The 13,716-nt window shown below is 33.9% G+C and overlaps 2 protein-coding genes and 1 non-coding gene across 3 annotated transcripts; all 3 read right to left on the minus strand.

Moving 5' to 3' along the window:
- Positions 1-1,085: 1,085 nt before the first annotated feature.
- Positions 1,086-1,212, minus strand: LOC141716153 (small nucleolar RNA SNORD14). The gene has a single exon (XR_012572873.1). It is a non-coding gene; the product is annotated as a small nucleolar RNA SNORD14 (small nucleolar RNA).
- A 1,007-nt stretch (positions 1,213-2,219) lies between these two features.
- LOC141713264 (metal tolerance protein 10-like) lies at positions 2,220-5,188 on the minus strand. Its single transcript, XM_074516592.1, has 6 exons — positions 4,837-5,188; positions 4,174-4,286; positions 3,660-3,905; positions 3,330-3,410; positions 2,955-3,185; positions 2,220-2,801 (listed from the first exon to the last, which is right to left on the minus strand). Exons 1-6 carry the CDS (start codon positions 5,006-5,008, stop codon positions 2,457-2,459), a joined length of 1,188 nt encoding a protein of 395 aa, XP_074372693.1. The 5' UTR covers positions 5,009-5,188; the 3' UTR covers positions 2,220-2,456.
- A 1,062-nt stretch (positions 5,189-6,250) lies between these two features.
- Positions 6,251-12,929, minus strand: LOC141713265 (glyceraldehyde-3-phosphate dehydrogenase GAPCP2, chloroplastic-like). The gene is made up of 14 exons (XM_074516593.1): positions 12,678-12,929; positions 11,901-11,989; positions 11,730-11,797; positions 11,605-11,643; positions 11,327-11,427; positions 10,497-10,609; positions 10,308-10,407; positions 10,084-10,230; positions 9,430-9,490; positions 9,196-9,293; positions 8,981-9,123; positions 8,783-8,866; positions 6,678-6,767; positions 6,251-6,585 (listed from the first exon to the last, which is right to left on the minus strand). Exons 1-14 carry the CDS (start codon positions 12,759-12,761, stop codon positions 6,531-6,533), a joined length of 1,272 nt encoding a protein of 423 aa, XP_074372694.1. The 5' UTR covers positions 12,762-12,929; the 3' UTR covers positions 6,251-6,530.
- Between the last annotated feature and the right edge of the window lie 787 nt (positions 12,930-13,716).

The following is a 13,716-nucleotide window of genomic DNA, read 5'->3' on the forward strand; positions in this document are numbered from 1 at the left end:
AAAAACTGTAATTCTCTCAAATTCTTCACAAATTTTATTTATAATTTAACTGCCATCCCACTCTCAATGTCAAAATCATACCAAAAACAGTAATTCTCTCAAATTCTTCTCAAATTTTATTTACAATTTTAAGTCTGAGTCCGAGTATCCATCCAAAATTTGAAGTCTGAGTCTACATCCAAAATTTTAAGTCTGAATCTGAATCTCCATCCCGAACTATATATTTATATCTTTTCGCAACTTTGATCCCTAACTATAGCATTACTTAACCACTTCTATATTGAAACTTGTATATAAAATATAAAATAGAGAACGAATGGAGTCCTCAAATATTTAATAATAACAGGATTTAATAAACTCTTTATAAACATTCAGAATTAACTATATAAATTCTCCTCCAATTTCGGTGTTCAATCTCCTCCCAACTATATAAATTGTTCCCCAGTTTCGGTGTTCAATCTCCTCCCGTCATTATTTGTTTACTTTATGTTACTGAAGAGTTTAAAATTCCCCAAACATTTTGTAAAGTCCCCTTTTATGAAAATTATTCTATGGTATTCAATATTTTTCATTATTAATACAATAAAGCTAAAATATTATATCTTATTAAATATTAAAAAATACCAAGACTGATTATTTTGAGAGACTTTTTCAAAGACACGTTTCTTTTTTTTGCAAAATTACAATATTTTTTAATTTTAATTTGAAAAAAATACAATTTTACAATTTTTTTACAAAAAAAAAGGTTTTGCATGCAACAATCTGCAACAATCAAATACAAACCGCTGCAAGATGCAAACTCAATTGTAATCAAAAGAAAATTCTGTATAAGTTGCATATTTGGTTATTTTTTATTGCAAACCGCATTTTTACAGTTTTGTAAAAAGATGATATAATTGGAAAAAAAACATTACAAAAAAAAGTATTTTTGGTAATTTCTGTTATTTTGATTAATGATTTACTTCCAATTAACAAATTAATTAATGATTAATTAATCACTGATCGGTAAATGTTGCAATAACCGATTGCCCTGCAAGGATCCCACTAAAAAGAAGTTGTGAACAAAGAGAAAGGAGGGGGGTGAAAGCTTCAGACATCCAAGGAAGGAAGAGGAGCAGCATAATCTCTCAAGCCCGGCGAAAGGCGAAAGATCTTAGTCGGCCACTGCGAATGTCTCTGAGAAACAAGCCTTACTTTCTATCATCATCAGCCCCCCTCAACAACTTCAATTATACTAATTTCAAAACAATGAATATGAGTGCGAGAAGGATAAGATGTACGCAAACTTTTTAAAAGTTTTTGGTAAAAGTTTTGGAAAACATAAAATTGATGTAAGAGTTATACTGATGTAGGAACATCTGAATGCTCACACCCAAATAGAAAACAGGGCAGCGCCAGAATCTCAGTTCCCCAAACTTATTGGCAACGTACAGCACTGTAAGCACTATTGTTATTAAGCACTTCAGCGACTCTAAATTGTTGCCTTGCTTTTCTTATCATCTTTTTTTTAACACAAAACATCAACAAAAAGAATTAACAACTAGACAGACTGAGTAAACGATTGAATATGCTCAAGAGCCGCTAAGTGGCTAGCTTCAATGTATTTTTTACTCAGGGGAGATTGAATTATATAATGTGGGGTTGGAAACCCTAATTCTCTTGGGCCGCTCTTAATTACCAAAGTAACCTTCTACATGGCCCAGCCCATGTCCAGATCCAGAATGGCAGAAACAATCAAACCCGAGAGAATTGTGGCCCAGCCTTGTTGATACAATCTAATCTATGTTTGAATGTCATAATTATTTTTTTTTAGAAAAAGTTTATATATCTTGTAAATGAATATTTGTTCAACCGAATCCGGGAAGAGGGAGAATCGAATGACTGACAGCTGATAATTTTTTATTACTGGACTATCACAGTTCACGGCTCAATATTATAAATAAATTCGTGTCTTCAGAATTGCTAGTCCCCTACCTTTTAATTTGTCAAGTTAATGATCAAGACTCGTTACTGGAGCTCCTTGTTTTATAGACAAGTAATCTAATAAAAATCTATTGTTTCATGTTGTTAGAATTAATGTCTTTTATGTGTATTTCAGATTTTCAATTTCATCTTCTTCCACAGTTATGCAATCTTATATAAAGCATTCTATATGTGAAAGTTCTTGCAACTTATAAGTTAAAGGTCTTTGATCATGGTCATGGCCACACCTAACCAGCTCTAAGCAATGCTTGGGATTAAAATTTGTTTTAATCCATAAAACATACAAACATTCTACTCTAGAATAATTAAGGTCTAAGAATTTAGAAACTGCAACATTTTCTTCCTTACCCTGAATCGAATACAGTAGAATCAATACAACATCTCGAGTCTCCAGAACTAGGCTTTTGTGCATCCCGGTTGCTGCTAGTCCATACATTATTACGGCATTATCTAACCACCCTTTCCAACATCATTTATAACTTAGAGTTGTGTTCTGGTCTGTGAGTGAACTCAAAATCTATGTGAACAAATGCTCGTTCGACTTCTGGGAGTTGCTCTAGTTTTTCTTGAAGTGTTTCACCAATATTATGTGCTTGGCTAAGTAACATGTCCTCTGGCAAGACAATGTCAACTTCAACAAAGTAATGAGACCCGAATGTGTAGGCTCTAACTGTATCGATTTGTTTGATCTCTTCGTGGTGATTCCATATCAGATATGTCAGTTTTGCAAGGAACTCTGGTGGAGCTGTTCTTCCAATTAGTGACCATACATTCTCTATTACTGTCTTTGCCCACGTACTTATTGTATATAATGCTATCTGCAATGAAATTCGATAAGAAAAATGATTATTCTTTAGTTAGTAATCAATATTAGTTAATCATAAGATGCACATTATTACCCTTAAATGGAGACTGTTAAAACCGTAAATTAAAGTGATGGTCATGGTAAGTAGGCCAAGTTATCAACTTACAATTATAGCCCCAGTGGGATCAATCCACCAGTGGAATTGGATGGCGAGAACAGCAGTCACTAATCCCACCGAGTTGGTGATTACATCAAAGAAATGATCTTGAGCATAAGCTCTCACTATTTCATTTTTAAATCTCCGACAATACACCATAAGCACAAACTTAATCACAGTTACAGAAACCATGATTCCTATCATCCATTTTTCCTTTCCAGGATCGGTTTCTGGACGAGACTGCAAAAAAAAAAGAAGTCAGTATCAGCTTTTTTGTTATTTCAACTTTGGTTCTCTTAAGAGAAAATACATTAGGTTACACAGTACAGTTATGGACAACATTTGACTACTTGAAGGTGGACCATAGTCAGAGCTAAGTAGTACCTTAGTGACAAGTTCCCTGGCAGATTCCAGCAATATTTGTAACCCAAGAGTTGCCATTACTGAAGCGAAAACAATAATACCCTGAAAACTTGAGCCTGTTAATATAGTAGCACATCCAATTTTCAAAATAAAATTATGAAGACAAAAGTTGCATAAAAAACAAAATGATAACAGATAAAAAATGAAAGCAAAGGAAGAACGAAAGATCTTTGCAAAGAAACAATATAACAGACGCAGAACAGCAAGTGCAAATTCAATTTAAGAAGCCCCTGCTGAACATTATCATTTTTCATACTTTCCTAGAACATATAGTTGAATTTCATGACTTACCACCGGTTGCATTCTCTTCTTGCCAATTGGATAGTGGTACTGATTCGGATTTCTCATAGCATAAGAAGTAAACCACAGTATGAACCCTGAAAGGAGGTCCAAGAGGGAATCCAAAGTTGAGGCAATAACCGCTAAAGATCTGCTTTCAATAGAAGCAAACACTTTTGCCACAAAAAGTACCAAGTTAGCTATGTTCGACACCTGAATGGCCATTCGCTCACTCCTTGCTACTTGTTTCATTTCATCCTGGAAATTCGTTCGACTTTATTAGAGGCATATTTATCGGTCACTACAGTTTCCAACATGGAGATCAATCCTCTTTTTAGTGCAAGAGTAAGGCATTTCAAATTAAGAGGGCGGGGATTAAATCAGCTTCAATTAGTAATAACCAATCTGAATTTCAAGCAACTGCCCTCCTCTTTCGAGGAAATTGATGCTAGTTTTCCAAGTTTATGTACTACATTGGAAGAAATAGAAGGTACTTGCGGCATTACATAATTACAAACTTACGAACCTCTGTTAGACTTCCTGGTAAACAACCTGTTTCATTAATTGTTTCCATCTCAGTGAAGCTCTCAAGAAGCTTTTCTTGCTTTTCGTAGTACTCCGCAATCTTTCCTTGTTTTCCTGAAAAAACAATCAGATGAAACACACCAATTAAAGAACTGAAATTAAATTTATTATTGATGACACACAGAAAACTAGAGAAACAGTTCCAGTTTGGAAATCTTCACATATAAATCAAAACTACTCGTTTTTCACCTAAAGACAGAAAATAAAAGAGGCTATAAGCACACACTAGACAAACCCGAATAAAAGAAAACAAAGACTAATATAAGGTGATTATCAAGACACAGCCAATGAAGTAAGTACTAAATACTAATTACTAAATACTAAATACTCAGATCAAAGAATACAGTTAACCACCAGTTGAAGCCTTACTCAAACATAACTGCAACAACCTTAATCAATCATACTAAATACTTAATTCAACGATTTAACTAACTCGGATGATCAAGAAAAAGGTCACTCTGTGTGTGATTTATACCAAGTGAAAATTCCAAACAACAAACTATCATATGTTGCCGCTAGAATTTACTCATGTTTGTGGAAGTGCACCAGTGCATCAAAAATTATATCAGCAAAAACTAGGGTCAGTAATGTGATGAAAAAATACTTGGAATTCGAAGAAGACTGCGAAAACCAAAGGGTTGGGCTGAAGAATGACGTCGAGGTAACCGAAACTTGTCAATATCTAGTCTCCATGATGACTGATCACCGGTGGAAGAAAGTAGTTCCGTCCGATAACTATAATCCATCTCTGTTTCTCTACCACTGCCGATCTCCATTGTTGTTATAATAAACAATTTTGGTAAAAAAAATGTATGTTTCAAAACATGTGTATGTTAAGTATGTGATTTTGATGAGTTGAGGTATGGAGTGGTTTGTTAGCAAGTATTTGTAACAGAAACATATAACACAGAGAAGCAGTTTTTGAAACGTGGGAACTAAGCCCTGTGAAACCTGTTATATAGGCATGTGTTCCGTTTTCCAATTTGATACTACTTTTTTGATGTTTCCCTTTGTAAACAACAAATCATGTCTTGCATTCTTCTACGGAAATATTACCTTACCTAAATTAAATAAAAACATAGGAAACTTCACTTTTGACAAAGGATTTTTTTTTAAGTTTTCATGAATTTTCTCAAAATATTTTTCATTGTGAAAAAAAATTGATTTTTTTTTGGATACTGGACATTGCTTTTCAAAAATAAGACAGGGATGCCGGTTTTTATTGTTGTTTTAATATATTTAGTTGGAAAGAAGACTACGGTGCGATGATGTGGTTATTTCATTATTATTATTATTATTATTATTATTATTATTATTATTATTATTATATGGAATAGGAACTCGAAAGTTGCTTTTGAATCGTTAGTTAGTAAAATGGGATGCGAGAATATGAACAAGAGATATGAATGTAATGTGATGGTATTCCAACGTTAAGTAGGGAATAATTTACCCATTTAACGAAAATAAAATTCTCATTTTTCTTCAACATATTATTAATTCAAATACTAATACATGAGTTTAGAAATTTTATTACGGTTAACCGGACTTATTAATTAATCACAAACCAAACGACTGCTAAATTATAATCCTAACCGCAGTATCGGATAACAATCAAACGGCAAAGATCAAAAGGCAGTTATCGAGTCCCAAAAAGGGAGTATTATGGGTGACTAGTAAGATTACACTATACATGCAAAAACAAATATAGTGGGATTCGATTCATTCGAAAGGTAATACAAAATTTGTCTCCAAAATAAATATCATTGCCACTTATATATCCACTTCTAGCGGTTAGAAGATAAGATAATTAATATCTTCCCACTTTATAAAGTTATATATACGGTAGATTCATCTTCTTTCTTTTTTAAATCACGCGATTGACTTCAAATGCAATAGGGATACATTGTTCAAATGAAATTTTCTTGAAACCATAATTCATAGTGGACTCCATAGAACTCAGCCCTATATATATATATATATATTGCAACTTTATCAAGCCCTTGAGTGTGCCGTGCATATATTGCAACTAGATAATATATAGAGCAAAGAGGTTAAAACAACCTTAAATGATCTACACAATTATACAATCAAACTTAACAGACGCGTCGACAGAAAGAAGTTTTACTTCAGACTTCAGAGTACTTATTTGAAAGCTCCAGCATGTGAGTCTCTAATCTTATATATGATGACAAACAACAATGTCACTGAAATGCAAAAATGATCACTATATCTTTAAATTCTACTTTGACACACTAATTATAGCGAAAAAATTGTAGCACCAATTGCTTCCCATCATATTTAGTTGGCAGCCGCTACCAATGCCATGTGTTCTATCAGGTCCAGTACTCGGTTGCTGAACAAAAAATAAATTGACAATAGGTTGTTAAAAGCAATTGCATCAAGAGATAGATTGAATATGAGATTAATGCAAGATAGCAAGTGTACCTGTAACCCCATTCATTGTCATACCAGGAGACAAGCTTCATGAAAGACGAAGTCAGTCCCATCCCAGCTTGTGCATCAAATATACTTGACCTGGTTAAGAACAGTATTGGAATAAAGGGACATATAGTTGGTAGTTATAAAAAGCTAAACAGGATGTACAGCTGTACACGAGCACTACTAGTGTCGTGATTGGTTGGGGTGAACAAAGTCGGGAGAGAATGGAATGAAATTTGTACTATTTATGGGTAAATATTCATAAATTTCATTCTTTCCTCTGTCCCATTCCTAACAATTCAAAGTAGAACTCAAACACATCAACTTCTAAGAAAGAATACTTCATTCCCCATCCAATAATTCTCCTTACAAACTGCACTTACTGTGCTTGGTAAGCGAAAGCCCTTTTGTATAGGTTTGAGCTATGCAGCTGACCTTGTTCGTTATCATAGAAAGGAGAAAGGTCTTATTCAGCTTGCCGACTACGGCTGGTAGCAAAATGAAGTCCTCAAAACCCCATTAGAGAAGAAATTCCTGGAGGCCATAAGCCCCTTTATAGAGAAGGGTGACTTTCTTGTGGTAGTCATTACAGATGAGCAAGTAGGCCGTCCTATTCGTTTTCCTTGCAAACTTTATTATAAAAAATTGTCAAATGCATTTTTATTCGTTCCATCCTCTTGCAATCTTTTTCCCCCTCCCCTTTAATCTTGTTCACAATTTTTAATTCCATTCTCCTCAACTCTTTAACCAAATGGAGCACAAAGGTTGAACTATCGATAAGTCTGGGATTCCTGTTAAAAACTGTTTAGGTGTGGGAGAAAATGTTTTAAAAATTGTAATTTGATGAAGTTAGAAGGGACATGTCTTCTGTAAACATGGAAGTCGGGATAAAAGCTGAAAAGTAAGTGGTTGGTAAATAACTTTAAAAAAGTGTTGTTAATAAGTACACTATTTTTAATGGAACTGTATACATATTGATAACTATTGTACAGAAATGCCTAAAGAATATATCAGAATATAATAATGAAATATAAAAAACATTAAGAACTTTATATTAAAATAAAATTACATTTGTCAATGTGAATATACTTTTTATTGTACAGCTATGGATTGTGATTTACATAACTCCGATAGGATACTTTTATTGTAAATAACATATTTAAATGAAATAAATATATAAATAAATTTACATCGAGCTAACACAGACTGCAATGAAGACTATTTGTCCTCGATCAGTTCATACTGGTATATATAGTCTTAATATAAGAATACTATTTATCAGAACAAATAACAAATTATTAATATAAGGAAAATTAGGTAGAAGAGAAGACATTTAGAAATAACGATAAATATGCAATATTATCTTGCAGGTTGCATAATTCATTGGGTTCTGAAATTTTATATATAGAAATGAGTTTATGGTATATGATCGAAGGAATATAGTAATTATATTCGGTATTAATACATTACTTTCACTTCCATGTAATGTTGAGTCATACAACCTGAAAAACAGTTTTTGTTTGAAAGCGTGAAGACCACCTTTCTCAAACAGCAACATTTAAAAAAAAGTGAATTATATAATATACAGTACTAAAACGATGATTTTATTTAGCAAAAAAACCATTTAAGCAAAAAGCAATATTAATTTTTAGAAAAAGGAGCTCGAAGTTTAATAAAAGCTTATAAACCTATTTCTGGATTAAAATTGTTCTTAAAGTGTGCCATTCAACAGGGAGATTCTGAAATTGCGGACACCAATACAAAAAGAGCCTAGATTTGCGGGCAGAGCTATAGTTCAATATAGAGAAGTCCTTGCTCGCTATTTGCATAACTCAAAACACAGCCAAGTGAGTCGGTTCTGTTAAGTTTTTTAGCTAGGCTTTTTACTTCAGATGCAAGCAAAGACCACATCTGCTTATAGATAATTAGATACCACTTTACCACCGAGATCCTCAATTCTAGCATGACACCGAGGTCCTCGATTCTAGCATGAGTTGATATAGTTTATTGATTTAAAAATACATATCGTTCACTCAATGAAGACCAGACTGACCATGAGCCTCCTACAGAAAGTCTCAAAACAAAATCCTGGTATACAGAAAGAGAGGTACCTTGAGTCACCAACAAAATCATTTGAGACTACATCCTCATCAGTGTATCCAAGAATCCCATGAAGTGGTCCCTCCGATGCATACCTTCAGTACAATTCATAATGTAATGGTCAAAAACTTGCTATAATTTCAAGTTGAAAACAAGAATATACTTATGAGGTGGTGGAGTGCGGAGGGGGGAGGCAAAGAAGACAATACTTTATTGCTGCTTTGACGTCTTCATATGAAGCACTTTTCTCAAGTCGACAAGTTAAATCCACAACAGAAACATTGGCTGTCGGAACACGAAAAGCCATTCCAGTGAGCTTTCCGTTGAGTTCTGGCAGCACCTTACCAACAGCCTGCAATTTCAAATATTAGAAAGAAACATATAAAAGGTCTTAAGAGTTTATCGATTTAACTAAACCTTGTACCTTTGCAGCACCAGTTGAACTAGGGATAATATTTTGCCCTGCACCACGTCCACCACGCCAATCTTTCATGGAAGGGCCATCAACAGTCTTCTGTGTAGCTGAACACATGTAATGGAATAATAAATTCAGAGTTGCGAACATAGGTGAGTAATGCACGACCTCTACTTTTTGGCTAAACAAATTTTACAGCAAAAAAAAATCCACAAGTAATGCATGTCTCAGTGTCAGTAAGACCTGTAGTTGCATGAACAGTAGTCATCAACCCTTCTAGAATGCCAAACTCCTCGTGAACCACCTGCAGCAAATATGGTATGGCAGGAAAATATAAAGTCCAAAACTGTTACAACTGAGCATGTTTGGAAAAAGTTAAAGCTGATGGCTTCAAGTAATTTCTGACACATTTAAAAACTGCTGTTTGTGTAAGTCGGAAAATAAATTGAAGTTCGAAAAAGTGGTTAAAGTCAGAATTTTGTAGGAGGTACTTTTTGAACAAATTATTTTATTTTGGTGATTTTCTTTGATAAAAGTTAAAATTACCATTCGTATGAATAATTTACTTAACTAATTTTTATTGTTACATTTTTAACAACTCAGAATTTACCCAAATAGATATTGACTTAAATTTTCACTTTTCCATTATGATTTTAAGCAACTTGTCATAAGTTATAATTTTAAGCCAACCCAAAATATATATAATTTATATACTTTCGAGGAAGAAGACATGTCACATGGCCTCCATATAGTAAGAGGGCGTTTATGCCCGACGGTGGTGTTGTGATGCTAAAAGTAATTAAAAAAAGGTTGATACTAATTTCAAAATGCATCTTTCACGTCATAGTACGAGAAACAGGTGGCATAAATATAAGCATCTGTAGTACGCAAACAAACCTTGGCAAGAGGAGCTAGGCAATTGGTAGTGCAGCTAGCATTAGATACAATATCCATGTTCGGTTTGTATGTTTTCTCATTAACCCCCACAACAAACATAGGAGCATCAGCTGACGGAGCTGAAATTACAACTTTCTTGGCACCACCCTGCAGATTAAAGTTACAAAATTTTCATCTGAATGCAAAGAGAGGGGGGAGGGGAGGAGAGAGGGAGGTATACCTACCTTTATGTGTTCAGAAGCCTTCTCAATTGTTGTGAAAATTCCGGAAGACTCAACAACAAAGTCTGCCCCATATTCACCCCATGGAATTTCTGCGGGGTTCCTGGAAGAGATCCGGTAATGCATTTGAGTTAAGAAACCAATAATGGTTACAAGACAGCTATATATTTGAGATATAAGCAGCTATATCACCTTTTGTTAGTAACCTTAATCTTCTTTCCATTAATTTCTAAAGTTGACTCGTCCAACACTTTGATGGATCCTGTGTATACTCCATGAGTAGAATCATACTTAAACATGTATGCCTGTATTGTAAATTTGTAAGTAAAAGTAAAAAAATAAATAAAAAGTCGTACGGGCTCCTCAGGAACAGCTAATATCAATCATATTAGAAGCACGATAACTAGTTTAATGTTTACAAAAACGGGAGAGGAGGGGGCGATAGCTAGAAAAAAAACGTTCTGGGAGCAGACACACACAACACAAACATACAGAGAGAGAATTAATGTAATTCTCATTTTTACTCCGTTTGTCTACCAAGTATTAATAATGTTAAGAGTGGATCACAGCTAAAAATCTTACGGACAATAATTTGGGCTAGTCAAGACAGGATCATAAAAAAATCATGAAAATGATAGTGTTAACGTTTTTTGTGGGGATTCAAAAATTAAAAAAAATCATAAAAATAAAAAAGAAATAAAAAAATAATAAGAAATGACATATTGACGTTATATTCTTTTATCTAATAATAAGAATGGAAATAGCCCTTCGTTTTTTTGTTGTTGCTTTAATATCAACCCCTTTTTTTATTAAAGAACTCCAGGACTTGTTGGAACAAAAAAAGGCCTGGCCTGGTACTTCATTGCATCTTTACCGAATAGGGTAATTTTACAAAGTTTGATGCTCAGGCTAAAGGTTAAAATATCTATTTAAATCGAATCAAAAGCAAAGTCACCCAGAACTTTTTTACGGTTCTATTATCTAGCAAAATAAAACTAGGTAATGGCACCACCATTTGTTACCATGTACTTCGCATCGACAAATGGATCATTGACTGCGACAACATCAATATCGTCTCTAAAAGTTGCTACTCGTAACACAAGCCTTCCAATTCTTCCAAAACCTGAAAAAAGTAAGTACTTAATAAAATATAAGTACTTAATGTGTCGTAGTTGGATATCTTTTGAGAAACTAATTATATTGTACAGACTAAGATCTTTTGCCTCGTCTATGAAAAATTACAATATCGAACAAATTGGTGGAAATTACAGAAGAAATATAGGTGACACAGTAAAAATACCGTTGATTCCAATTTTTGTCTTCCCGCCGCTTTTTGACACTGAAAAGTAAATTTAGTAGAATTAGAATACTTAAATTCCTTATTTTCTAACTTTCAAGAATTAGATTCCAAGCTCAAAATCTTACTCTGAATTGTGGGAGGCAACTCGGTGGCAGTAGCTTGGATTGGTTGGGTACTACGAGAACTTGATTTTCTGTAACCATATGTGAGCGGTAGACAAGAAAGAATATATTACAGAAGATGATATCAGAGTAAGCATGAGGGAAAAAAGAATTCAGATTGTAAGACATCTTAACTGTAATGAAGATGAGTTCCCAGGAACAGAAGAACCAAAGATGCTTGATTGAGACTTCAATGAACCACGACAGAAATTAACAGAAGACACCTGAATAAACACATAACAGTTCGCTTGCTTTTATAAAATGAACATGTCAATAAATTCAGATAAAGGAAAATATTACTTTTAAAAGATTTGATGTAATTTCAGTTGCAGATGGACCACCACATCAATACAGCATTTAAGTTCAAATAAGCTAAATCCAACATTGTTCCCACTGTTCACTATACCCCTGCTCAAACCTAAGCATTAAAAAGACCTCTATTGATTCAATGTTTTGACCCGTAAGGCCACTAAGCAGCTTAAACTATCAAGTCTCTGTCAAGCATTACAAGAAACTCTTGACTGTTTGACCTTTTCGACCCCTTAAACCATTTAATTGACTTAATTTAAAGCCCGTGTTAAAAAAACTAATCACGGTACAAAATACAGACAAGCAGATTGCTCTGAATATATCAACAGGTACACTCACCAAATACAAAAGGAAAACAGGAGGCAATTTAATTCAACTAAAAACAACATTACATTTCTACATAAATTAATAAATCAAATATCATTTAAATAAACAATAAAAATATCCGTCTCCAAGCACAGCATAATTACATTTTATTACACGTTATAAACCATCACTATAAAATAAGCTACATAAACATAAATCAGGAAACGGGCTTATCAGGATCATATCATATCGAAATTACAAAAATGATAATCACGGCGGCGGAGAGATTAAACTCACCTTGGGAACACCGGACAGCCGGAGATCAGACTTGGCGTGGCCGGCCGGAGAAACGGCAGATCGGAAAAGTGAAGAAGTGGCCATTTCTCAATCGACCGGTCCCACAAAGAACTAAAAAGAAAGGAACTAGGGTTTGTTTGGCTATTGAAATACAAGAAAAGGCAAATAGGAGTGAAGGAGAGAGTACTTATAAAAGCGTTACGGCAGCGGAGATTCCTAGAACTCAAACTCTAAATATATTATAGTATTATTGTATGTACATGTTTGTGTATCAAACCTACCAACTTGTGTCTTTTTTACTGTACATTAGTCAGGGAGTTTGTTGGGTAGTTCAGTGCTGACCTGGCATGCCTCTTGGAAGACACGTTAAGAGATGCTGAGCTGGCGATGGTCTTGTAAGACACGTCAGACAAAGTATAGATCTTTTTGGCTTTTGTGTTTACTTGTCTTGTTCCTACATTTCACTTCGTTGTCATGTCACTATATATATGTTTTTTTTGTTGTTTTATGTTGGGCCAGAGCATGCTTTTTGTTGATTTTCAAATTTTACCACCTTGTTCCCCTTTTTTTTGTGAGAATACCTTATTCCCCCTTTTTATTTCTTTTTTTATGTACTTGAAATTGAAATTTGAAACACATGTTATTTTAATTTAATCGGTACATCGCACGACCTTTTTTATTTTTATTTTTTTTAGTTACAGGAAAACAAATCTAGCTTGCATTGCTAGATGTTGACTTTTTGTTACATCCAAGCATATTTTTCAACAAATTGAGAAAATTATTATTATTAAATAAATTTGTCTAATTGAAAGTAATAACATAACTGAAAGGTGACAACTTTATTATTAGAAGTTTCGGGCAAATCTTCAGAGTTAAGGATTTGATTTTGTTATGGATAAAAAACATGTATTTATTTATTGCGTGTATTTAATGTTAGGGTTTGATAAGATTCGAGCTTTAATGGCTGCGCTTTGTTTCGTGGCTTCAATCTGCCCTCACAAGATGCCTACGTACCTCGCCGTATGCCTAGGATCAAGCC

This window comes from Apium graveolens, chromosome 3, assembly GCF_009905375.1.
Source record: "Apium graveolens cultivar Ventura chromosome 3, ASM990537v1, whole genome shotgun sequence".
In the NCBI taxonomy this organism is placed as follows: domain Eukaryota; kingdom Viridiplantae; phylum Streptophyta; class Magnoliopsida; order Apiales; family Apiaceae; genus Apium; species Apium graveolens.